Here is a 25530-nt window from a genome sequence, read left to right on the forward strand (position 1 = left end):
GAATTTAATTACTAACTTACGTGAGCCTGGCAATCTTCTCAGCTTTGTGCTATTACCTTCTGACACGATAGGGAATTCCTAAACCTTCAGATTCTAGCTGAGTATGACGCTAATAGAGCTCTTAACATGTATGAGACCCAGCACAGAAAAATGATAAAATCTTCAGGTTCATAAGTCACCTTGCTTTTTAAGAATTTTCTGAAATTGGGTCCGGCTAGACATGCCTGTGATAGGACCGAGTCCAGCTTAAGAGCAGACTGAGTGAGACGGTGGGGGGCTGTCACTTTAGAGTTGGTTTTGGCTTAAGAGAAAGAGGGGCCCTAAGAAATGATGCTTCGACTGCTAGCCTGTGGTTCTTGGCCACGCGTGTGTTCTCTAACCTCATTTCAGATTAGTTTATAGGCAGGAAGTGAGCAAAGTTCACATGCAGAATGTCTTGGTAACTACTAATCTGGACCCCCAAATGAGCACTGTAAGGAACACTCTGACTGCAAACATGGCAGTCCCTTCCCAGTGAGGGACTAGCATGTGCAGCTCACCCAATTTTATATAATCCAGTCCCGCTTTCATGACCTTTGAAGAACCGTATTTGAAAACCACACCTGAGTGGAAGGAATCACACCTGAGCCTCCAGTGTGTCAGACAAGCTCTCTGTTCTGAGCTACACTCAAGTCCCTGAGTTTGTAATATGTCCTGGCCCGTGGGAACATCAACGGAGACCCTGGAGAGGGCAGTGGGATGGATGGGACAAGAGGTGCGAGACAAGACAGTATTCTGATCAAGTCTCATTTAATCAAGCAAAAAGCACTTGCTTATAAGCAGAAAAATCACACAAACACAAACTGGTAGTCAGGGTAACGATAAACATACGTCACATCAGAAACCAATAGCATAAGTTTTGATTTCCCAAAAACTTCTTACCTACAATAATAAGTTTTCCAATCTCATGAGTGAAACAATAGAGTGAAACTCATTCTTGTGTAAAAGCAAGCTACCAGGAAGTCTCCAGTATTCTCGGCTGGTGGTAACCCCCATGTATGCTACTTGGACACAAGGGCCCATGAAGCGGAAAACACCTAGCTCAGAGAGAGAAAGGCATAAGCAGGCCGGGTGGTCCCGGACAGTAATACGTGGTTTTTCTATTTTCTAGACGCTTGAAAATGTCTAGAAAATGCTCCTAGGAAACAAGTTACATGTTGGGTATGATGGCTAATCCCAGTAAAAGCAGCGAATCTGTGTGAGTTCAAGGCCATCTAGGACAACATAGACTAAGGGGGGTTGCAGAGCTGTACAGCAGAGCACCTTGTATATGTCTATGGAATTGCCATGTTCACGTGATCACTCCTAGAAATGTTAAAGAAGGAGAGGAAAAGGGAGGAAAGGAAGAGTGTGGGAAAGTAACTTCCCTGGCTTACATGGAAGTGAAATTAAAGAATGGCCCAGTGTTCACGGTCAAGCTGAATTACTCACTACCTGTAAATGCCAGAGACAGACAGACAGACAGACAGACAGACACACACACACACACACACACACACACACACACACACCCGCCCAGGCAAAAACCCAGGGTGATTTCAGCATTCACAGGACTCCATAGGTCCCGTGAACTAGTAGGACCGGAAGCTCATGCCTGAGCAGGTTCTAGAACTGCAGCTGCTTACAGACGCTACTGTAATATCCCAGACAGCCAACGCTTCTGGCTCCTGTTTCAGAAAATATAATAACTTCATAACCAACTTCACCCCTCAAAGCTAAAATGACATTTTCATAACTAAAGATAAATACAGTAATTTTGTATCACCCTGGGCTATTCTACAAATGGAATTTATCTTATCTGTGCCATGCTCATTTGATAGTAAAATACAAATCTAATGATATGTGGAACAAAATATAATCATCCTATTCTTCACATTTCAAAAGTCAGCCGATGAATTAAAATGTTGACACCATCAGGAGGCAGACATGGGTAGTAAATTAATTATACGTTTGAGGCCAACCTGATCTACATAGCAAGTTTCATGTCAGCCAGAGTTGCATGATGAGACCCTGTATCAATTAAAAAAATATTTTTTACATCAGTGATAAACTCTAGAAGAGATTTTGTTTAACTTAGTCACTGGAGACTGGACCCAGGGTACTACCACCCTGCATCCCCCTCCAAATCTATACAGATTATTTTTTTTTAAGATTTATTTTATTTATTATATATAAGTACACTGTAGCTGTCTCCAGATACACCAGAAGGGGGCATCAGATCTCTTTACAGATGGTTGTGAGCCACCATGTGGTTGCTGGGAATTGAACTCATGACCTCTGGAAGAGCAGTCGGGTGCTCTTAACCGCTGAGCCATCTCTCCAGCCCAATATACAGATTATTTTTAATGAAAAAAAATAGGTATAATGCCAAAAGTCTTCAAGTTACCACAAATTTAAATTTCCACAATTTTCCATTAGTCCTGTTATTTCTTACTATTTCAAGTAGTAATATGTCAACATGCATACTTTATAGGTATATGAAACTATAAAATTTGCAATATGATTCCATCTCTGAAGCTAACTAGGAAGTTTGATACTTAAAAACGTTAGGGTCCTAGGGGCTGGAGAGATAGCCAATTGGTTTAGAGCCCTGGCTCCAAACCAGAGGACTGGAGTTTGGTTGTCAGCACCCATGTGAACAGCTCACCATGTGTAACTCTAGCTCCATCCAGATCTGCTGCATTCTCTGGCCTCCGCAGGCACCCGCATTCATGTGCAAGCGCACATACATACATGAAAATAAATAAATCTGTAAAAAATAAACTTAAGGGGCTCGATGGGTAAGAGCACTTGTTATGCAGTTGTGACCTGAATTCAATTTTTAAAAAAAGAAAGAGAGAAAAAAGGAAAAAGCTCGACATTATAATCCCAGTCACGTGGGGAGCAGAGACCAAAAGATCACTGGGGCTTCCTGGATGCCAGCATAGCTCGGAGTCTTTTAAGCCTATCTCAAGGGACTAAGGATAGGCACATGTTCCTCACTCCCCCCATACTTGTGCGCATATAGTATATGTGTATATTGCATTCACACACACTAAAAAGGTAGAATCTTAGACAATAGACACTTTCATCACCAAAAAGAACAACTCAAATAAGATTAGAGAACCTTTCTGCACAAAAGAATGTAAAGGAAGGACAATGGAGTGAGTCTCTTAAATATGGTTTCAACATACATTTATGAATCTACGAACTAATAGGGCAAACAGGCGTGGCGACGGAACCAACCCATATTAAATGTTATAGGAAGGAACAGGGCCTGTACCAATCCGCCACAAGACGGCGCTGCCGGTTTCCTTGCTGTGTGAAGTGAGCGCCCCCACGTGGCAGTTCCGGGCCAGTGCCACCCGGGACTGCACTCCCAGCCTCTGTCACCGCCTTCCGGAAGTACGCTCTATAGCGTGGAGAGAGCCCGCCCCGGGGTGGGCGGGGCCAAGGGAGCGTGTCCGCTCTTCCCTAAGACTGATTGGTTAGTGCTCTCTCAGCGCAGGGATGTTTCCGGTTGACGCTGTGTTTCGGAAAGGAGCGCGGGAGCTGCTCAGGCGGAGGTCTGGTCGGTGGGTGCGGTCTCCGGAGTTATTTCAGAGAGAGCTCCCGCGCCTACCTCTCGTGGAGCCTCCGCCTGTGGTGCGAGCGTGAGGGCTGGGAGAGAACGGAAGAGGAATTCCCACGCCGTGTACCCGCTTTAAGTGCCTATTACGAGGTGAGCGTTGGAGTGATCAGGCGACCCGGGTCAGTTATAGCAGCCGACTGGATGGGCCAAGCACTTAACACGATGCACGTTTCACATTTGAACCGAACGGGCACTTGTGCCACTAAGGCACAAAGCTGGTACTGGGAACGAAAAGGAACACTTGCGGTTTAGTATAGTATCTGCTCGGTTCCAGACCCATGCAGTGGGAACGGATTAGGAGAGAAGCCGACAACTGACCTAATTAATCCTTGAGGGACTAAGCCCAACACTGAAAATTAGTCTTTGATTTCTTTCCAGCCCTGGTCAGCGCTCCCCCTCCAGCCCCAATGAACTTTTCCCTAAAAGCCTTTTCTTGCAAGTAAGGTTGAGAAACTTTTCAGGGTGTTGGTTTATTTTCAGGTGTAGGTTCCTGGTTCAGAAACGATGACAGAGGTTCAGGATCTCCATGGACAGGACTCTGATGAGGGTAGTGAGGAGGTGGTCCTAACTCCTGCAGAACTTATTGAAAGGCTGGAGCAGGTAAGCACCCCAAATAGAACCCATATGTCCCGTGTGTGCAATACCAGGGCTCAGAAAAGATGGGAACTGAAGATTTGTTTCTAAAGAGCAGTGCTTGTAACATCTGCATAAAAATAGGAAACCAGGGAGCAAGGCATTATCCAGAAGTCTCGTCATTCTTCTAGGATGGCCAGTAAAAGACAACTCCGGGCATATGCAGTAGAATGTTTCACAGAGCAAGGCTCTGCTGTGGTATTTTCAGGACATAAAAGATGTGTGTGGTGGAACCATGCACTTCTCTATTGCAGTCTCCTCCTCTGCCCCTCTCCCGCCACTGGAAAATGTCTGCTCTGACAAGAAAATGCCAGCGTCCCTTTTAGTCTTGATAGCAATGGTTATTTCTTACATTGCAGTAACTTAGTTTTCTTCTTTCTCCTCCTCCTCCTTATTTCTTTCGTTGTATTAACTCAGTTTTCTTCTTCCTCCTCTTCCTCCTCCTCCTTCAATAATGTCTTCTCATGAACCTCTGGTAGTTTAGGAGTTCTGAACATGCTTGAAAGTTTTTTAGTTTGCTTTTGAGACTGGGACTAAGTATTGGTGGCCAGCCTTGAACTCACAGAGAGTATCTGCCTCTGCGAGTACACTTTAGCTGTCTTCAGACACACCAGAAGAGGGCATTGGATCCCATTTTACAGATGGTTGTGAGCCACCATGTGGTTGCTGGGATTTGAACTCAGGACCTCTGGAAGAGCAGTCGGTGCTCTTAACCACTGAGCCATCTCTCCAGCCCCTGGCATGTACTCGTGAGTGTTGTTTAGAGGACCGCTGACCATGGGTACCCAGCTACAGCACAACCTATACAACTCAGCCTCAGGGAACACGGAAGAAGAGGGCAGAAGGAGCCAGAGGGACCAGGACATCTCCTGCAGTACTGTCTTCTAAGTCTGACAGGGACGCTCTGCCCATGAAAGGGCAATAATGTGGCTGTTTAAACAGTACCCGTAAAATGAATGTCGCGGCTGGGGAAATCTCACAGGGCCCCGCCCCAAAATGAGCTGCAGACAATTAGCTACTGCTGAGGGAAGGAAAATTTCGTCTTCCTCAGAGATAAGCTCCAATACCAAGTGGTCAGCCCTAAAAATGTACATCCGAGCAACACTAAATGAATCTAGCAGGTGTGTTTATGTATTTACATATATATGTAACAATAATTTAAAAGAGGCCATGAATCTGAGGAGTCAGGGGGTATGGTTGGGGGGGTTAGAGGGAGGAGAGGAGAGGAAGGGGGGAAGATATAATTGTACTTTAACTAAACTTTAAAAAATAAAAGGTTCGTTAGGTATTTCCTACAGTGCAGAGTTTCTCATTTCAGTGACTGCATTTGTTTGGTGGGACTGTATAATCAAACAGATTGAGTGTCTTAACAACGGATTAATCTCTAAAGGCCAAGGTTAGTGTACTTGCTGGATGGTTTCTTCTGGGGCATCTCTCCTTGGCCTTTGGTAGCTGTCTCCAGTTGTCTTCACTTGGTCTTCTCTCTTGGCCGCGTCTGTGATAACATTTTGTTTTCAGAAGAGGACGCCAGTCACACTGAATTAGGTCCCATCCTCATGAGCTTGTTTTAGCACCCTCACTTCTTCAAAACATTTGGAGTTGGGATGATGGCATGTGAATTCTGCTTAGTTTTTGTGATTCTGGGGATAGAACCAAGGAACTTGCACATACTAGGCAACCACTTTGTTACTGAGTCAGAACCAGCAGTATGCAGATTTTACAGAACAAGATTCAGATGATAACAATGAAGAACATATTAAATTCTGATTGGAGGCTGGGAGTAAGGCTCAGTGGTAGGGAATTGACCTACTCTGTGCTAAGCCTCAAGTTCATCTCCAGAACCACAAAAAATTCTTTATATATTTGTATCACTGTTAGAGGAGTTTGAAATAGAACTTACTTATATCAGAACAGTGTTTATTGTGTCATGATGATTATAATTGGGTAAGCAGAGACTCAAGCAACTCAGGAAGGTTGAGCTTGATTGTCACCTAAATCTGAAGTAGGCTAGAACTTGAGTCTCCTATAAAGAAAAGGTAAGTATGCTAGGCAGGCAAGATGCTCACCTCCAAGTGTAACAAACGGAGTTTGATCAATAGGACTTACATGTTGTCCTCTGACCTCCATGTGTGTGCTGTGTCTCTCTCTCACACACATGCACACTGAGTAGATACAATAGCAACAGCAAAAGAAATTACCTAGAAAGAGAACGTGTTAAGTCAGGTGAGGTGGCTTGTCTTTAGTGCTGGTACTCAGAAGGCAGAAGTGGGCCAGTGGGATCGAGGCCACTCTGGTCTGCATAGCCAGTTCCAGGCCAGCCAGACTACTACACAGTGAGCCGTCTCACAAGAGGAAGAAGGGAAGAAGGAAGAAAGTTGACGGTGCCAGGATTGGTGAGGAAGTAGGAAGGTGTTCCAGTTGCTGCTCTTAGGTGACAGGTAAGGCTAGCGTGTCAGGTGGCAGTACTCAGAACTTACCCTAGTGATGAAAGACGTGAAGTAATTGAAATAATCTTCTTTAGCTGAGTGAAAGCCCCTTCCTAACAGGAGACGGAAAGGCTCCCTTACAGCATGAGCTGTCTTGAGAACACGTGAGACATGCGTAACTGTCGGGGCCCCTGAACTGTCTCTAGTGTGTTTTTCTCCATTGCAAGTATCACATTTTTCCTGTTGCTTTTTAGGCCTGGATGAATGAAAAGTTTGCCCCTGAGCTCCTGGAGAGCAAGTCTGAGATTGTGGAATGTGTCATGGAGCAGCTAGAGCACATGGTAAGAGTCACTTGTCTCTGGACTGCAGAGGAAGAAGGCGAGAAGCGTGTGGTCAGCGTGTGCAGAGGAAGAAGGCGAGAAGCGTGGTCAGCGAGGTGAAGTGTGGTCTGATACGGTCAGCGAGGTGAAGTGTGGTCTGATACGGTCAGCGAGGTGAAGCGTGGTCTGATACCAAGTCTTTTTGCTTGGCTCAGCCCAACATTTCTTAAAAAGTAGTTTCCAGGTGTATTAGTCACGGCTCTCTAAAGAAACAACTGAAAGACTGAAGTCTGTGTTCATTACAGTGCTTACACGTGTGGCCTGGCTAGTCCAACAATAGCTGACTCCCAGTAGAAAGGCCGAGAATCTTACAGTGAGGGGTTCAGTCCAGTAGGATAGATGTCTCGGCTCATCTTCAGTACATGTTGGAATCCCAAAGGTGTGTCCTACTGCTAGGGAAGTAATGGGTAGATGAACTTGCCATCGAGAGTGAGGGCAAGCAGGCAAAATCAAGAGCCTCCTTCTCAACTGTCCTTTTATGTAGGCTGCCCACAGAAGGTGTGGCCCAGATTTGAAGGTCAATTTTTCCACTTCAAATGATCTAATCAGAAAAACCCTCACAGGTGTGCCCAGCTGCTTGGGTGTCAGTTGATTCCAGATGTGGGCAAGGTGGCAACCAAGGTTAGCCATTGCATCTATGTTTATAAACTACAAGAGTTTCCATCGCATTTTTTTACTTAATTTTTATTTTTTTGTGTATGAATGTTTTGCCAGCATGGATGTTTCTGTGCTACATGCATGTCTGATGCCCACAAAACCCAGAAGAGGGGATCAGATTCCCTGGAACTCGGGTTACAGGTGGTCATTAGTCACTATCGTGTACTAGGCACCAAACCAGAGTCCTCTGCAAAAGCAGAAGCGCTCTCAAATGCCAAGCCTTCTCTCCAGCCCAAGAGTTGCTATAAACACCAGTGTGCCAGCTTCCTGTGAACAGTCTGGCCTGTCACTGACTCTACATGAGAGGGTTTGCCAGAGCAGCTAAGTGTCATCCTGTTCACTATGCTGTCCTGTTTCCTACCATCCTTGACAACTCTTTCTTACATCCCTAACCTGCCTGACCCTTGTTGATGTTAGCTTAGCGTGCTCTGGGCTTAGTTTATTACCTTCAGAGCAATACAGTGTGTGTTACAGCTCCTAGTGGACTGATTGTTGCTTTAGCTTTGTGTTATTCTCGAACACGTGTGTGTGGGTGTGAAGGTCACAACACAACTTTGGCAGTCAGTACTCCTCTTCCACATTGAGACAGGGTCCATTAATTGCTCACTGCAGGCCATGTCAGCCTAGCTGGCCCAGGAGCTTCCAGAATTTTTCCTGTCTCTGCCTTCCTTTGCTACTGCATTTGTGCTGGGGTTACAGACACGCACTACCACTCCTGGCCTTACTGAGGCTCTGGGAATACATACTCAGGTCATCATGCCTGCAGTAACAGACACTGTACCCACGGAGCTATCTACCAAGTCCCCAAACAAGTGTTACGACACCGGTTTATGGACCCTTACACATTTCTGCTGTGTGCTTTATTATATCTCGTTTACAGTTGGAACCCTGGACCCTTGTGACTGACCGTGTCCAGATTCTATTCAAATAGTCGCCTTTAAAATGGGTAGTTTTGAATTATATACCTAATGGTGTCCTTTATTTCTTAGAACTGCGTAATCTTTGGGTTCTCTACTTTACCAATGCTTATGGTGTTTAGTATTGGAACATCATGATTTGAATTTCTCTTATTATAGGAAGAAAATCTCAGAAGAGCCAAGAAGGGCGATCTGAAGGTCAGTATCCACCGAATGGAGATGGAGAGGATCCGCTATGTCCTTAGCAGCTATTTACGGTGTCGACTCATGAAGGTTTGATGGCCATTGATGCAGTAAAGTCTGGGATACTGAAAAGCATGGGGAGAAATCGAGGGCCTAAAGATTATAGGAGCCTGCAGTGTTGTAGCCAGGGAGTGAGGAGAGGACGTTCTGGGATGTGTAGTGGAAACTATAGGTTAGATAAGGCCAGGAAAATTTAACATGTTTTATATCTAACTTATTTGATGTTCATGGTGCTTGCTGGGGGTAGAGTAAGTCATGAAGTTGGAGCTCTGTATGAGAGCTGCCTGGCTGGTGAGAGCCAGTTGTAGTTACGTAGAATCTGTCAAGTGGACGATGAAAACTTGCTGTTGTACAGTCCTCTGGCCTCAGCACCTACACTAATAAACACTACAAAAAGAACGCCTGCTGAACTGGGCATCGTCTCTCATGCCTCCTCCCCTCCAGTATGTCTGTGTGTCCAAGTGTTGTGCCTGCATGTCTGGGGCCCCGGGAATGCACAATACCTTCAGAGTCCAGAAGAGGGCATCGGTTCCCTGGAACTAAAGGTATAGACGGTTCCAAGCTCTCATGTGGGTGCCGCAAACCTGGGTCTCCAAAAGAACAGCAAAGACTCAGCCTTTGAACTGTCTCTCCCACCCATTAAATGTGACCTTATTAAGTTGGGCCGTTATCCTGGACTCTGAATCCTGATCTTGTCGCTGAAAATACTAGCTGCCTTGTCATCAGTTCTGACGCATATGCAATAAAAATTTATATCTTATATTAATAAGACTGTTTTATCAGAAAATTCTCAGATAGACATCTAACCACTGGACAGTGTGTTTTTATTAGTTTTGTGGGGTTGTTTATTGGGGACAGGGAGTATCTTGGGACATGTCTTATTATGTACCCTTGGCTAGTCTTGAACTCACAGCATAGACAGGGACGGCCTCAAACTCAAAAGATTATTCCCTAGTGCCGAGATTAAAGGTGTAAGTTACCATACTCGGCTGCTTTTGTGTTTTTATTTGTTGTTGTTGTTGCTGTTGTTGTTCATGGGTTATTGGGATTTATTGTTTGAAGCTTAGTCTGGCTTCAAACTCACTCTGGAGCCAAGGAAGACCCTGAACTTCCCAAGTGTTGGGCTCATAGGCACGCACTCCCTACTGCTTTGCGTAAGGCTGGGGATCAAGCCCGGTGCCTGTGTATTGTAGGCAGGCACTCTGCAAGCTACACTGGGTCCCCAGTCCACGTTTGTTTAAGACAAAGACAAGTGTTCGCTGTAGTCCACACTGCTGTACTCCACGCTGACCTGAACTGATGATCCTTCTGCCCAAGCTTCAGTGGGCATTCTCCTTTTAACTTTTATCAGTGTGCTTGTTGAGGTCAGAGGACAACTGTAGGACTAAGTTCTCTGCATCCACCATGTTGGCTTCAGGGGATCAAATCCAGATCCTCAGGTTTCATGGCAAGAGCCTTAACCTACTGATCCAGCTCCTCAACCAGAGCTGAGATTTGAATTTAGGGCCTCACATATGCTAGGTGGCCTACCATGGATTCATTTCCATCCCTAGACCAATGTTCATCCATGAATAACCCTCCCTGTTCTTGCTATGATTACAGTTTGTCTACAAAGATAGCAGACCTTGCTATTACTAAGACCAGGTCTCTGTGTAGCCAGTGCTGCCTCAGACTTGAACTCTGCCTGTTTTCATCTAAGTGCTAGGATTATAGGCGTTTACCACCGTGCCTGACTGTTAGGTAGCTTTAGGAAACAGCATACAAGACAAAAACTTAAAAGAATAGATTTACGGTCAGCCCCCCGGTCCCCCGTCCCCTCTCCCCCGCCCCCTCCGTCCCCTTTGCCAGCCATTGTCAGGTTCGCACTTCTGAAGACTGTTTCCTTTAGGAGGAACACCAGCGCTCCACACTGCAGGCCAGTCCTCCCAGGCTGCTGGTGCACGCCTTTCCTGTGCGTAGCATTTAGCATGTGGAGTGCCTGTGAGTTTGCCTTGGTCTTGATGCCGAGCTGCTTTAGGTCTTGCTACTGTTTTCCAAGCTACATGTGTCTCTCTGGAGATACTCTCACGATTTGGTGTCATTTTTGTATCTATTACACATTTTCAGCTTCTGTGTAGGTTTCAGCTCCTGGGAAGATACCCTATACATTAAATATTAAATGATGTCTCCTCTCTTCCTTAGCATCAGTTACATTTCTGCTCTCTGAATTATTTTACCAAAGCTTTCCTCTTTGAATTGTCTTTCTTTTGGGGATCTTAGAATACATCTTTCTTTGAATTCTTAGAATCTTGCAGTTGGTGAGATTTTTTTTTTAACCCCTTACTGCTTAGGGAACTGGACCTTGTACATGCTAGACATGTGCTGTACCACAAAGCTATACTCCTGGCTTCTTGTCAGTTTTATTGTTGCTGTTGCTGTTAGTTTTCTGTGTATGGGTGTTTCACTGGCATGGAAGTCTATTCACAGTGTCCGTGTCTGGTGCCCATGGAGATCAGAGCGTCGCGTGGGATTCCATGGAAGTGAACTTAGATGGTTTTGTACTATCATGTGGGTACTGGAAATTGAACCCAGTTCCTTTGCAACTGTATAAAATACTCTTAACCACTGAGCAGTTTCTGTAGCCCTTTCTTGCCATCCTTTAAATTAGCAACAACTTAATTCAGTAAGCTCCAGGCCAGTGAGAGACAGTGTCTCACAAGTCGGGGTCAGTGGTGCCTGAGGAATGAAGTGCAAGGTTGTCTTCCGGCTCATTCACATGTATGTGTTCACATGTGCACATACATAACTGCACCCTACACACATATGCACACATGCACAGGCAAATACACAAAATGAAACGGTCTGGGATAGCTCAGTGGCAGAGAACTAGCATATGCAAGACATGGAGATCAGTCCTCAGCACTGCCAAAAGGGAAACAGTGCAAGCGTGTGACCCCTGAATGGTAGATTTTCATGATTTTTATTTCTCTTCACAGATAGAGAAGTTTTTCCCTCACATCCTAGAAAAGGAGAAAACGCGCCCTGCGGGGGAGCCTTCCAGCCTGTCTCCAGAGGAGTTTGTCTTTGCCAAAGAGTAAGTGATGAGAAAATGGCGAACTGCTTCTGTGCTTGCCTGCAAGCAGGGGTCCGTCTACAGTTGTCAGCCACTGACCTTGGCTGCTCCTACTTGTGCAGTGCAGCCATGCAGCCTTCTAAATTCTTCCTTCCAGGTATATGGATCACACAGAGACCCATTTTAAAAACGTTGCCTTAAAGCACATGCCTCCCAACCTGCAGAAAGTGGACCTCATGAGGGCAGGTAAGCCTAGCTGCCTTTTCCAGATCAAGGTCAGGATCACAGTGTGCGCCCCAGACATCTTCAGATACCTGGGAGTCCATTCTCTTCAGTATGGAAAATAGGGAGGCAGAGAAAGCAGCAGAGAAAGAAGTAGAAGAAGGTTCTGGTTAAAAACAAAGTAATCAGAAGTAGATGTCAGGATTACTGTTTCAGCATTATTCTGTGTCCTGAGAACTGGATTGGACTCACAGCTCTTACTCAGATACAGACCCCCTCCCTTTATTCAGTCACACACCCACCGCCTGAGCACCTGGGGGGAGGGGAAGGGGGATCGGTGGCATTTTTCTGCCTCAGGAAAGGGCTTTTCAGCTCTGATATGACGATCAGCCAATTGAGTTGTCAGTGAAATCCATATCTGTCTGCCACAGCCTGTTCTAGTTAAGTCTAATGAGACAAAATTGTCAGACCAAGTCAGACCCTTCTCTAAAGCAGATCCCACCTCGGGTACTGAACTCAGTGTTCCTAGACCACACATAGAGCAGTGCCCTGAGAACTTATCCTTGCCCTAACACGGGTGCTATACCAGAGTCCTGTGGTCTGAACACTGACCTGTATTTGAATAGCTCACGTTGGTAGCTGGAAGTTCAAGATCAAGGCACCAGAAGATTTGGTGTCGAGGAAGAAGTTGTCTCCCTCCACGCTTCCTTCTATGTGTCCTACATGACCAAAGGGAAGACGTAAGCCTCTTTTTAAAGTCACTTACACCCTCTTGTGTTTTGGCATCCTCTTATCAGAACACTGGTCAGATTGGCAAAGGGCCACTCCTTAATGACCCTTAAACTTAAATACCTTCTTAAAAGCCTTCCTCCATAGTCTCACCCCAAATACTAGAAGGTGTAGCTTGCGTGTGTGAATTTCAAAGGAGTACACTTTAGCCTGTGATGTCTTGGAATAAACCAGACCCATACCCCTGTGGAGAATTTTAAATCAGCAAGTTCACCGAATCTGCCTTGAGAACTGCTGGAGCAGAGGAGCCCTGGAGCCCTCCCCAGCTTGTGACACATAACTGACAGGCGGCAGTGATATGGAAGAGTGGCACATTTCTTGCGAAGCTCCCATACTCTACACTCACAGTGTAACCCAAGCCTGCCTTTATGCAAGGCTGCAGGTTTTCGTGCACATTTCTACCTCAGCCTCCAGGAGGCGTCCCAACCTCATTCCTCCTCTAAACCCTGGCTTTTCTTTAAAGCTCACATCTGTTGCTTGAATGCCACAAATGTGAGGCTTCACCAGCAGCTCTGTTAAGCACCTCATCTGGACAGACATTAGACTTGCCCCAGTCTTCCGTACTGTGCAGTTGCCCCCACTTGTCTGGCTCACTTTTCAGTTTGGGACCTGTAGTCCTCCGTGTTGTAACACACAGTGACCAAGTCTAGAGACGACCTGCAAGTTTAAATCCTGCATTGCTGGGGCTAGAGAAGCGGCTCCGTGATTAAGAGCCCGTTTGCTGCTCTTGTAAAATTCCTGGGTTCAATTCTGGCAGGTCAGTACTGTTAGTTCAAGGGATCTAACACCCTCTTAAGGGCTCTATGGACACTGCGTGCAGGCACTGTACATCATACACGTGAATACCTAAAGAATACTTTGTAATCCTGCACTTTTGTGACCAATATTATAAAATCTCACTTATCGGAAAGCAGACATGATACCTCAGAACCTGTGTTAAAGTGGTAGCCAAATTATTTAAGTTTGTATAGACATTGTATCCTCTCCTCATCAAAAGCATGAGGGTAGGTTGAGGACAGTAGCAGAAACTATCAACTTTATTACAGTTAACTATTTATAATTTATTACAATTAATAATTGTTCCATTATATGATTAATGCTACTGAACTGTGGGGGGGGGCAGTTACTGAAACCATTGACTATTACAGGATAATTGCTCCATTATATGATTGATGCTACTGAAGTCTGTGTGTGTGTGTGTGTGTGTGTGTGTGTGTGTGTGTGTGTGTGTGTGTGTGTGGAGTGTGTGTGGACAGTAACTGAAATCATTGACTGTTACAGGATAATTGCTCCATTATGTGATTAATGCTACTGAACTGTGTGTGTGTGCGCGTGCGTGTCTGTGGACAGTTATTACAGTACAATTGCTTTATTCTATGATTGACGCTACTAAGCTGTTTGTGTATAAAGGATTCAGTGCTATTCACTGGAGTTCTTGAAATGGGCCCCTTTCATAGTAGGGAGCTGCTGCAGAAGAATCCCCTGGACAGTGTAGTCTGTCATTTGTGGGATGAGTAGTTTCTGTACCTCAGCATCAAGGCTAGTGGCTTTCATCAAGCTGAACATGTTAGCTGCTCATGGTTACATTTTTGTTTTCCTGGCAGTTCCCAAACCAGACCTAGATTCATACGTGTTTCTGAGAGTGAAAGAACGACAGGAAAACATACTAGTAGAACCAGAAGCTGATGAGCAGAGGTGAGTAGCATGTGTATCTTCCCCATGGAGAATCAGCTAAACGCCATACATCCAACTTTTTGTCCTTTTTCAGAGACTATGTTATTGACTTGGAGGAGGGCTCACAGCACTTGATTCGATACAAAACCATTGCACCTCTTGTTGCTTCTGGAGCAGTTCAGTTGATATAAAACAAAGCAAGCCTAAGAACGTGGACTCATAGACAATAGTGAAACTCCACCTCCTTTTGTGTGAAGTCATGTTACAGTTCGTCAGCAACTCGTGGACCGCATGGACACGGAAAAGGAGTCAAGCCAGGACTCCTTTGTTGCCATGCCCTTCTCCTAGATCTGTTTAACCAGGACCAACAGATGGGGCCCTGCTCTTTATACTCAGTAAATAAATCAACTGTCGGTGTGTGCCTTTTACTTTTCTATATTTATGGAGCTCAGGAAAGGTCACGAAGAGACTTCTCTGCCCTACCCATGATTTCAAGATGGATTGGGCATAACTCGATGATAACAGGAGAATTCCATTAGCTTTTCTGGATCATAGGCAGATTAGAGCAACAGTTGTGGTCTGCTTTTATATAGCATTAATGTGTGACCTAATGATTTGGAACCTCGAATATTGAACTTAGATGTCTTTCATGTATAACTGAAAAAGCCACAGCTAAATAAGCCACGGTTAAATGTCACGTTTGTGGTAGGAGACTTTGGACAATTCTTAGCTTGGTGTCTAATGAAGGAGATTCTCCCTCTATCTTAGGCAGCTTTGCCCAGCAAGCCTCCAGGCCATCTGGCTTTTGCTGATCCAGCCTGTGATCAAGAGCATCATTATTATTATTAACTGGCCTAAATCGAGACCTTGGCACTTTCCAGGAATATGGATAAAATCTGGTGAACAGCTTCACAGGGACACCTGAAGGGAGGATGACAGCTCATGAGTCAGCACTTGGCACTGATGAGAACAGCCTGTGTTTTGCACTCTTTCCTCCCTCCTGTTTTTTTTAAAGCTTATTTTGAGACAGGGTCATTCTGCTATCCTGGAGAACTAGGCTGGGTTTGAATTAAAAGATCCATCTGCCTCTGCCTCCCTATAGCTACCATGGCCAGCCAGTCTTTTGTGATAAGGTAGAGTTTCACTTAATATGATCAGAGAGTAAACCAGTGAAATTTCTTTGACTGCCAAGAGAACCAGTAGATAAAAGCAAGAACAGTTCTCTGATTAGAGCGTTTGACATTGCTCTAGTAAACTACACTCTCCGGAGTAGCTTCATCTCTGCAGTAAACGTGTGTGAGCAGACTGCTAGGCACAGCGGAGAAATGTGCCAAGTCCCTTGCAGAGAATTAGGGTGACTCATCAGAGTGGCCAGATTTGTGGTTGTCGCTGCAATAAAACAACTGGGAAGGATTGAGGAACCTAGAGGGGATGGGGACTCCCCAGGAAGATCAACAGTCAACTAGCCTGGAGTCTTGGTAGCTTCCAGAGACTGGACCACAAACCAAAATGCACCAGGGGCTGGACCTGGGCACACATGTAGCAGATGTGTAGCTTGATCTCCATGTGGGTCCAACAACTGCAGCTGGACTTTACCCTGACTGCTGCTTGCCTGTGGATCCTGTTCCCCTAACTGAGCCAGCTGTCTTGTCTGGCTTCAGTGGCAGAGGATGTACCTAGACCTGGAGTGACTTGGGTGGGTTGGTGCCCAGGGAGTACCTGTCCTTTCTCAGAGATGAAGGGGCTGTGAGAGGGGCTTTATTCAGGATGTCAAGTGAATAAATTAATAGGAAATAAAACATGACCAAAAGTGGCTTGGGGGAGGGGGGAGTGTATTTCACTTTACACTTACACACCAAAGTTCCTTGGTAGAAGTGAGGGCAGGATCTGAGATAGCCTGAAGGCAGGAGCTGAAGCAGAGACTATGGAAGAGTGCTGCTGACTGGCTTGCTCTTCATGGCTTGCTCCATCGTCTTCCCTAAAAACAACCTAGGACCACCTGCCAAAGGCTGGCACTGCCTACAGTTGGCTAGACTCTCCTATATCCATCATTAATCAGGAAAATGCCCCTATAAAGTTGCTTACAAGGGCATATGCTCAACTGAGATTTCCTCTTCCCACAGTATTCTAACTTGTGTCAAGTTGACCCCCTTTGATTTGACACACTATATACTGCTATACTGCTATTAAACTATAACCTTTACATTCTTGTTTATCTCCAAGATAATACTAATATCATAAAACATCTAACTTTAAAAGTCCTCTAGTGGGGTTGGGGATTTAGCTCAGTGGTAGAGTGCTTGCCTAGGAAGCACAAGGCCCTGGGTTCGGTCCCCAGCTCTGAAAAAAAGAACCAAAAAAAAAAAAAAAAAAGTCCTCTAGTCTTAAAATTCAAACACAAGTTCATTCTCATTAAAATATCCAGAGTATCTAAAAATTAGGTTCCTGTAGTGTTAAAACTGGCTAGTGTACTTATCCCAAGAGGGAAGAACCAGGAACAGGCACAATCAAATCAAATTGAAGGGAAATCTGCGTGCAGTGTCTCACTCGATCTGGTCTCCACAGAGCTTAAGCAGCACATGTACTTTGTCCCAGTAGGCTCAGCCAGCTCCAGTCCACCGTTGCTGCCATCCTTCATAGTCTTCCCACAATCCTGGCGTTTCCAATATGTCTCCACTGCAGCTGAAGCTTTATCTTCACCAACAGCCTCTGTGACGGCTATTCCTGCTTGTCGGCTGCATCTGGAGCGAACTACAATCCAGAAATGGAGGGCACACCTGTGACCCAGATACTGAGACTGCAGGATACAGGCTTTTGATCTGGATCTTAATATGGGATGACAAATGCTTTTGATCCAGATCTTGAGGCATAGACTGCATGAAACCTTAGGTCCAGGTGAGGTAGTATATATATGCCTTTAATATCAGAAGACAAGAGGCAAGCAGATCTCTGAGTCCAAGGCCGGCCTGGAACAGCAAGTTCCACGTAAAGAGAAGCTTAGGTCCAGGTATGGTGGTAACACCTTTAATCTGGGCCATATCTTCTGCTGGAAGCCTATATAAGGACAGTGGAAAAGGGAAGAAGGGTTTGTTCTCCTTCGCCTGCTTGCACTTACTTGCCAGCACATCTGTTGGAACCTACTTCTTCAGGATTCCAGCTTCTACAGAAGATCTGCTGAAACAGCATCATGGGACTGAACAACTTCTAGATTCTTGGACTTCCTATCACAGATTCCCATTGTTGAGTTAGTTGGACTACAGGCTACAAGTCATTCCAGTAAATTCCCTTAATATACAGATTCCATAAATTCTGTGACTCTGGAGAACCCTGACTAATACAGCCTCTCGCAGAGCTGTTTCCATGACCTCTTAAATCCCGCAGCCTACACGTTGCCAAAGCCAGTACAAATGGAAGACTCTTACATGTACCAAGTTTGAGATAAGCCGCTGCTGTATCACAGCTTCTGTGGGCTAATCCTTAGGAAATACTTCACAGATTTGTCTCGGTGTCACTAGTCTTGTTGATAACAGCTGATTCTTCAGCTCCAGCTGATCAGAAACCACAGATGCTTAGTACAAATATTGTCTGAACTGCCCTAACAGATTCTCCAAAAGCTTTCCTCTGTAACTTCACAATTCAGGCTACCAGTCTGCTCCCCTCTCGGCTCTCATAGCTTCCAAGTTCCCACAGAACAGTCCATTAAACTTTGAGTGTATGACAGCTTTTCCAAACCATAGTTCCACACACTTCCCATATCCTCCCCAGTAATGTGGCCAGATCTGTCACAGCAATAGCCCACTCCATTCTCTCCTAGTTTGCTTTCCACTGCCACAGTGTACATGACAAAAGCAGCTTGAGGAAGAAAGGGTTTAGACATCCTAGGCATACTCTGTGAAGAGGGCTCAGGGTGAAGTAGAGGTCTTGGAGGATTGTTGCTTACTGACTGGCTCTTTGTGGCTTGCTCAGCCTGCTTTCTTACACAAGCTAGGATTACTTTGTGGCACTGCCCAGTGGGCTGAGCCTTCCCACACTGGTCAAGAAAATGCCTCTACAGACTCGCCTACCGGCAATCTGATAGAGGGATCTTCTCCAATGACACTCCCTCCTCCCAGATGACTCATTTCATGTCAAGTTGACAGAAATAAACAATCACTGAGTAGCACATAGTCTAGGGTGGTCTTACTGTAAAGATAATACTTGGGCTGAGGTCTGAGTAACTAGCTGGACATGCAGAGATCACATGACAGGGAATTCTAGGTGTAGAAGGTCCTGAGGCAGAAATGCCCTGTTCCGTCTGCTGAATAACATCTGGGAGGTAGGCTGGGCCCAGATAACAAGAGCTTGCTAGATCCATTTGGTCCTCAGCAGTTCTGAAAGGTAGCTATTGAGTGGTGGATCTGAGATCCCTGCCCAAGCCTCCATCAGACTGCATTGTAGAGTTGAGCCTCCACGGGAGCAACCAGGGCTGTTGTCTAGAACAGTCGTATCCTTTTCTTTTTCCTTTTATTTGTGTTTGTATGTGGGTGGACATGTGCAAACCACAGCTCACATTAGTGATGTCAGAGGACAGTTGGGGAGAGGGAGTTCTGTCTTTCTACCGTGTAGGGCTTAAGGATGAAGATTAGACATCAGGCTGATAGGCAAGTGCCCTTACCTCTAAAGCCATCTTGCTAGCCCTAAAATAGTTCTTAAATCTTTGATGCACATCTCACTCACAGAGAGATCATGGTCAGATTTAGATGTCCAAACTAGGGGAACAGCTTAATGGTAGAAGTACTGAGTTCATAGTCCAAAACTATAATAGATGCTTAGTCAAAGGATGTAGATTCTAGGAGGGCTGGGTAGGGCCCAATTTGTGCAGCTGCTGCTCCAGGCACCGCACTAGACAGCAAGTTTCCCGCTTGTGCTGTGCATGCAGGCTGTTCAGAGGAGTTGGATTCTCTGCTAAAGGCACAGGGTCGATTGCTTCCTTTCTTTGAGGAAGACTGGTTGAAATTCGTCATCTCTAAATAAGGGGGAATTTATACTTCCAAACCAAATAAAAAGGCTTAGCTGTCATGGGTTTTACTTTTTTGTTTCACAGTATTTTTCTTTAGGGTTAAAAACTAACCACTAGGGGCTGGAGAGATGGCTCAGTGGTTAAGAGCACTGACTGCTCTTCCAGAGGTCCTGAGTTCAATTCCCAGCAACCACATGGTGGCTCACAACCATCTGTAAATGGAACTGATGCTCTCTTCTGGTGTGTCTGAAAACAGCTACAGTGTACTCATATACATAAAATAAACAAATCTTTAAAAAAAATTAACCCCTATAATGATGACAGACATTTTCATCCAACAGTGGTGCCACGATGGTGGTAGGGTGATGGTGCCATGCCCTGGGTTCCATCACCAAGCTGCCGCCTTTTCTCTTATCTCAAGTAATACAATGAGGCTCACCAAGACACTTTGATTATATGCATAAAAACATGAGCTTGTACTAATAGGAGAGTATTCTGACCCACAACTTAGGACTGCTGAAAGGAAGGAAGTTTCATGGGTTGGAAACTCAGATGTGAGAGGAAGTTTTAAGCCTCCTAGGGATATACCTTGTTGCCCAAGTTGATCCTATCCAAATGATTTTTAACTATTCTCTGTTTTCTCTGAACCTATAATTTTTTGAAACATAATTTTAACTATCTTACTGCTTCTCAAAAATCTTTGTTGGTCATCAGTTGCTTCCAGAAGAAGGAAGAGTAAAGGGGTAAGTGCAGGTGTCCTCTATCATGTGAAACAGGAGGTTAGAGACATAGCTGGCTAAAAGGAATTTATAAGGGACATAGCTGAGCTCTTAAAACACTTCAAGAGGGCTAGAGAGATGGCTCAGTGGTTAAGAGCTCTTCCAGAGGTCCTGAGTTCAATTCCCAGCAACCACATGGTGGCTCACAACCATCTGTAATGGGATCTGATGCCCTCTTCTTGTGTGTCTGAAGACAGCTACACTGTGCTTGTATACATAAAATAAATAAATAAATCAGAGAGAGAGAGAGAGAGAGAGAGAGAGAGAGAGAGAGAGAGAGGGAGTTCTCTTGCAATAGTTAAGGGGGAGCTATTCTGCCTTGGGTCTTCCCTTGAGGACCAGTTGTGGAAAGTTCTATTTGAATACATAGATAGGCATCCGGGGATTTTGTTGAATAGCAGTAAGCTTTACATAGCAAGTTATGTAAAATGCCATGCCATTGTCTCTCGGTCCTGGTCAAATTGGCCTCCTTTCCTTGAACAGTTTGCCTCCTTTGTGCCTACAGTTTTAGTATTTTATCCTTACTTAAAACCCCGAAATTCCTTAGGGAATTGAGGTACTCCCAGTCTCATGTAAGTAATTCTAGAGATCAAGCCTGTGCATACACAACATGCTGTACCTGCCATCTGCCTTCTACAACAGGTCATGAGGACTCTAACAAAAATGGTGTCAGTCGTGTCTAGCTTCGTCTGTTAGATACAGCATATTGGAATATATACCCAACAATTCTCTCTGCAGGCAAGCCTGCCTTCCACCCCCCAGACAAGACCTCAGACTGGGGGGAGAGGGTGTTCAGCCTCTCTGGTTTATAGTTGATCCTTACCTCTGAAGTCTCAATACTTTGTGATCTCCATCGGCGTCATATGCTCTTGGATGTTCTTCCCTAGTTGTGACAATAGTTTCATAAGTGAGAGAACTTACAGAAAGTTCTTCACTCTGCTTCTTAGTTCCCCAAGTTCATTTTCTGGGTCAGATTTGATTCCAGGACGGTGTCTGTGGATTGATGTGGTGCCTTGCTCTTAGGAAAGAAGAATTACATCTTCCTGTTTGGTAAAGGTGAAAGGAGCAACAACTTGTGCTCAAGAGCTGAGGACTGATCCCAGGGCCTATTCATTGTACCGAAGCATCCATCCGTTCTTGTATACTATTCATCGTATTTCTCTGTTCTTGTACACTCCCCCAAGTAGTAGCAATCGGCAGGAAGGGGTTCAGGTCAGATACAGTCACCACTGGGGAAGGGATGGGAACCCGAGGCCATAGGGGTATCCAAGAGCACTGCTGACTGCTTAGTCTGGGAGTTAATGCATGCCAGTGCATGCCAGTGTGTGCTAGTCTGCCTGTATCAGTGGATCAGACAGCTGCTGCCTTGCTCAGAGCACCGCCTCAAGTGGGGCTGGCCAGCAGCGCAGCTGGGCCTCATGTCTCCTGTCTCTACTAGCCAGACACGGTTGCTCAGTTCCCCGACACTAACTGCCTTAAGGATAAGCACAGCAAATACTAGAACTCAGCTTGAATGGACCCTGGGGAAAAACACACGATCCTTAGGTTTGAGGGGATAAAACAGTGGTAAAGTGCTTGCCTTGTGAGGATAACGACCTGCATTAGATCCCCAGAATCTATATAAGGTTTTCTTTAAAAGCCGAGGTAGAGCATGAGAACAGAATCCCTGGAGCGCCAGTGTTGAGCTGAGAGACCCCGTCTCAGTATCTAAGGTGAAAAAGCTATGGAGAAAGACATCCAGAGTCAACCTTGGGCCTCTGTATACACAAGTTCCCACATGCAGTAGGCCATGCATGTACCCATACGTACCTCCCCCACCAAAACTGCTGGGGCTCCCTGAACAGCCAGACAACCTTCCAGACCTGTGAAAGATCCTGTCCCAAATAAAAGGTAGATGGCACCAGAGAACTAACACCAGAGGTTGTCCTCTGACCTCTGTGTGTATGTCACATATGCATGCACATGAGGAGAACTGAAAGGCCCTATTTGTGAAGATGAACGCCTTGAACTCTTGGTGCAATTACAAGCAAAAGCCAGATCTGAAGATGATATCACAAGGTCCAAACTACTATTCAATGCTACAGCGCATTTGTGGTGCTGAAGAACTTGGGATGGATCATTCAGTACACTCCATAGCAGCCGGAGGTGTCTCAGGTGCTGTACCATTGACTCATCTACGTGAGCATGTGTATGATGTGCAGCATGAACATGGCCAATACCTCCCAACCGGATGAGGCCACTCAGCTGCACGGACGACACAACTGTGGCACAGGGTAAAGGTCTCGGGCAAATCTGGGAAATCCAAACTAAACTACTTTGAGATTCCATCTCACCCCAGTCAGAATGACAGTAAGAAACAAATACTGGTGAGGCTGTGCACTGGGGAACCCTACTGGTGGGTTTCTTAAGCTAAAAGTAGGCCTACCGTAGAACCCGGCTATACCACTCTGGCTGTTCACATGCGACAGAAATTTAGGCTTATAAATTTGAACGTTTGGAAAGGAGTTGTGGCCTTGTTGAACAAGGCATATCTCTGGTGTAGGCTCTTTGAGGGTTCAAAGCACACGCTGTTCCCAGCTGTGTGCATGCTTTCTCCTTCCCACACACCCCCATCTCTGCTGCGCCAGCTCCACATCTGCGTACTTGGTCATGAAGTCTCCAATTTCTCAAGCCATAAGGACACTCCCCATCAAATACTTCATAATAAAAGTCATTTTGGTCATGGCGTCTTTTCCTGGCAATAGAAAAGTAACTAAGAGACACTCCTAGGTACATACTTAAAGAGTTCCAAGGCAGCGTGACACAGAAATAATTCTACATCAATATTTATTGCAGCATCACTCCCAGTAGCTAATGGAACCAACTTATGTGCCTCTACAACAGAGAAAGGACAAGACTATGTGCCATCTACACAAAATGACATTTTTTTCAACCATAAAGAACAAAGTTACATCATTTGCAGGAAAGTGGAGATAATTATTAAGTGAATTAAATAAGTCAGTCCTAAAAACAAATATCACTTTTCTCTCACTTGTGGTTCCTAAATTTTAAGTAAGTACATAAAAGCATGTTTGTGTATATGATGTGGAAATAGAAGCAGAACTGTTAGGGAACAAAGAGAGCAGGCAGGGGGACATGTGACTGAAGAGTGTAGGACAGAATACAGTCAAAGCATCTTTACAAAACCATCCTTACGAAAGCCAGTGCCATGTGCAATGAGAAGAGTGGGACAGAATAGTAAAAGAGAAAACACTAATACAGTTGCACAATGTACAACTTTAATCACAGTCCCAAGGCAGGAGAGCCATCCTGGGCTACATAGGAAGATCTACACCCCACAAAATTCCCACAAAATTAGAATTAAATTTATTATCAACTATATTTTCCATTGCTTCTTATATATGGATCTGTATAATTCTTTCCTAAGGCGAATACAAGTAAGGCTTATTTAAGATTTATAACTTGTTTTACCAGGCAAATACATCCCATGGGTTCTCCTTTTGGCCTCAAAGACCCAGACTTTAAAGTGTTCACTGCCTTAGTCCACTTCCTCCTAACAGGGCCCTGCATTTTTCCTTATATCATTTCTGACCCTTTTCGTGTGTATTTTGTTTGGTTTTGTGGTGTTAGAGAGTGAACCCGAAGCCCCAAGCTTGCTAAATTATACCCCAGCCCACACCCACCCACCCATACACACACACACATTTCAGAGGAGAATTAAATAATGCCCCGTAGGTTAGATGAACTCACTACTCTGAAGTTCTCACTTTTGGAAACAGTAATAAGCAATTTATGCTAGGTATTCTGTTTGACAACTTTAATTCCAGTACTCTGGAGACAGAGGCAGGTAGATGAATCTCTCTGAGTTCAAGGCCAGCGTGGTCTACATAGCAAGTTCCAGACTAACCAAGGTTACATAGTGAAGCTTGACTTTAAAACGACAACACCCCTCCAAAAAACAAACAAGCAAACAAAAGCAATTTATAGGCCATTTCATGAAATATGTGGGGAGAGGACAAGATGGCTTAGCAGGTAAGGGGGAAACAGGGACTTGCTACTTCAGTCTGACAACAGTTCTGTCCTTGGATGGAGCCCATGTAAAGGTGGAAGGAGAAAACTGAATCCACAGGATTGTCCTCTGCCTGCATTCACATTCAAAACCATTAAAAATAAAAGGTTTTGGGGGCTGAACGTGTGGCTCAGTAGGGAGAGCGCTTGCCTAGCAACCATGAGGACCTCGGCACTTCATAAAGTCACCCCTCGAGAGGTGGGGATGAGCTCAAGGCCAGCCTGGGCTACTTGAAACACTTTCATAGAAAAGAAATAGAAGTTTTACATGAGATGGAGTATTCAAAAGTGAAAAAATCCTTAGATGTTTAAATGTGACTCAGAATGGACAGCCACGTAGGTATGTGACCAGGAACACAGGGCTATGCTCCAGTGACAGAAGACTAAGAGGGCTAGCAAAACCTATTTGGCTTTTTGGTTTGGTTTGGTTTTGCCTTTACTGGGTAGGACATCTTCCTCTTGCATATGGGGCAGGACCACTCGCTCGGGAAGGGGGGTCTTCAGAAAAGAAAGTGACCTTTCTAGATTGTATGCCTTGCTTTGAGAAACTAGTGATTTGTAGTGTCTGTGCCCCACCTTGAGAGAAGTTATAAGTCTATGAAGGCTTCAGGAGTGATAGGCAAAAGACAGGCCGGTGACTGGTTGGAGAGGCTGCTTTTGAGGCTGTTTCCAAGGCCTTCCAACCTTTTAGTTCAACGTATTAGCCTATAATGAAGTTAATGAAGTGCTATTAAGGGATATCAGTGTCCAAACCTAGATAGGTACAGAGAAACGTCCCCTTGCTGAAAGCTTCGAGTCTCCTAGAGAAAACCAGCAGCCCCAGTCAAGGACTGCTATGTTCTTGCACAGGTGAAGGAGCATGGTGAGAAGTGAAGGGACCTAGGAAGGATTCCAGGATGGTAAGAACCACAGAAATGTCCCCAACAATGTGTGTTAGTCCAAGGCTGAAACACCAGAGGAGTGATCTGCTTGTCCGGGAAGCCACGGAATCTAGGAAGAGGCAACTGCAAGGAGCCGGGGTGGGTAAACATATGTGAGATTC

At 45.1% G+C, this 25530-nt stretch overlaps 2 protein-coding genes across 4 annotated transcripts; both read left to right on the forward strand.

The window, feature by feature from the left end:
* Positions 1-25530, forward strand: part of Erich1 (glutamate-rich 1) — a gene marked incomplete at its 5' end in the record, with an annotated part of 52793804 nt that overhangs the window by 45986856 nt on the left and 6781418 nt on the right.
* Positions 3547-15055, forward strand: Gins4 (GINS complex subunit 4). 4 transcript variants are annotated; one of them, XM_087587946.1, is made up of 8 exons: positions 3547-3739; positions 4130-4249; positions 6963-7049; positions 8822-8860; positions 11881-11978; positions 12115-12203; positions 14573-14663; positions 14737-15055. In XM_087587946.1, exons 2-8 carry the CDS (start codon positions 4154-4156, stop codon positions 14831-14833), a joined length of 597 nt encoding a protein of 198 aa, XP_087444072.1. In that variant the 5' UTR covers positions 3547-3739; positions 4130-4153; the 3' UTR covers positions 14834-15055. The 4 variants fall into 4 exon arrangements, with proteins under 4 accessions (XP_087444072.1, XP_087444073.1, XP_087444074.1 ...); NM_001030027.1 differs by having other exon boundaries at positions 3603-3739; positions 8822-8935; XM_087587947.1 differs by lacking the exon at positions 12115-12203 and having other exon boundaries at positions 8822-8935.

The sequence above is a fragment of the Rattus norvegicus genome, chromosome 16, assembly GCF_021556685.1.
Source record: "Rattus norvegicus strain SHRSP/BbbUtx chromosome 16, alternate assembly SHRSP_T2T, whole genome shotgun sequence".
Classification (NCBI taxonomy): domain Eukaryota; kingdom Metazoa; phylum Chordata; class Mammalia; order Rodentia; family Muridae; genus Rattus; species Rattus norvegicus.

Coding starts and splice junctions, on each gene's coding strand:
- Gins4 (NM_001030027.1), top strand. CDS start 4,154: ATGACAGAGGTTCAGGATCTCCATGGACAGGACTCTGATGAGGGTAGT. Junction 8,936..11,880: donor TACGGTGTCGACTCATGAAG/GTTTGATGGCCA, acceptor TTCTCTTCACAG/ATAGAGAAGTTTTTCCCTCA. Junction 14,664..14,736: donor CCAGAAGCTGATGAGCAGAG/GTGAGTAGCATG, acceptor GTCCTTTTTCAG/AGACTATGTTATTGACTTGG.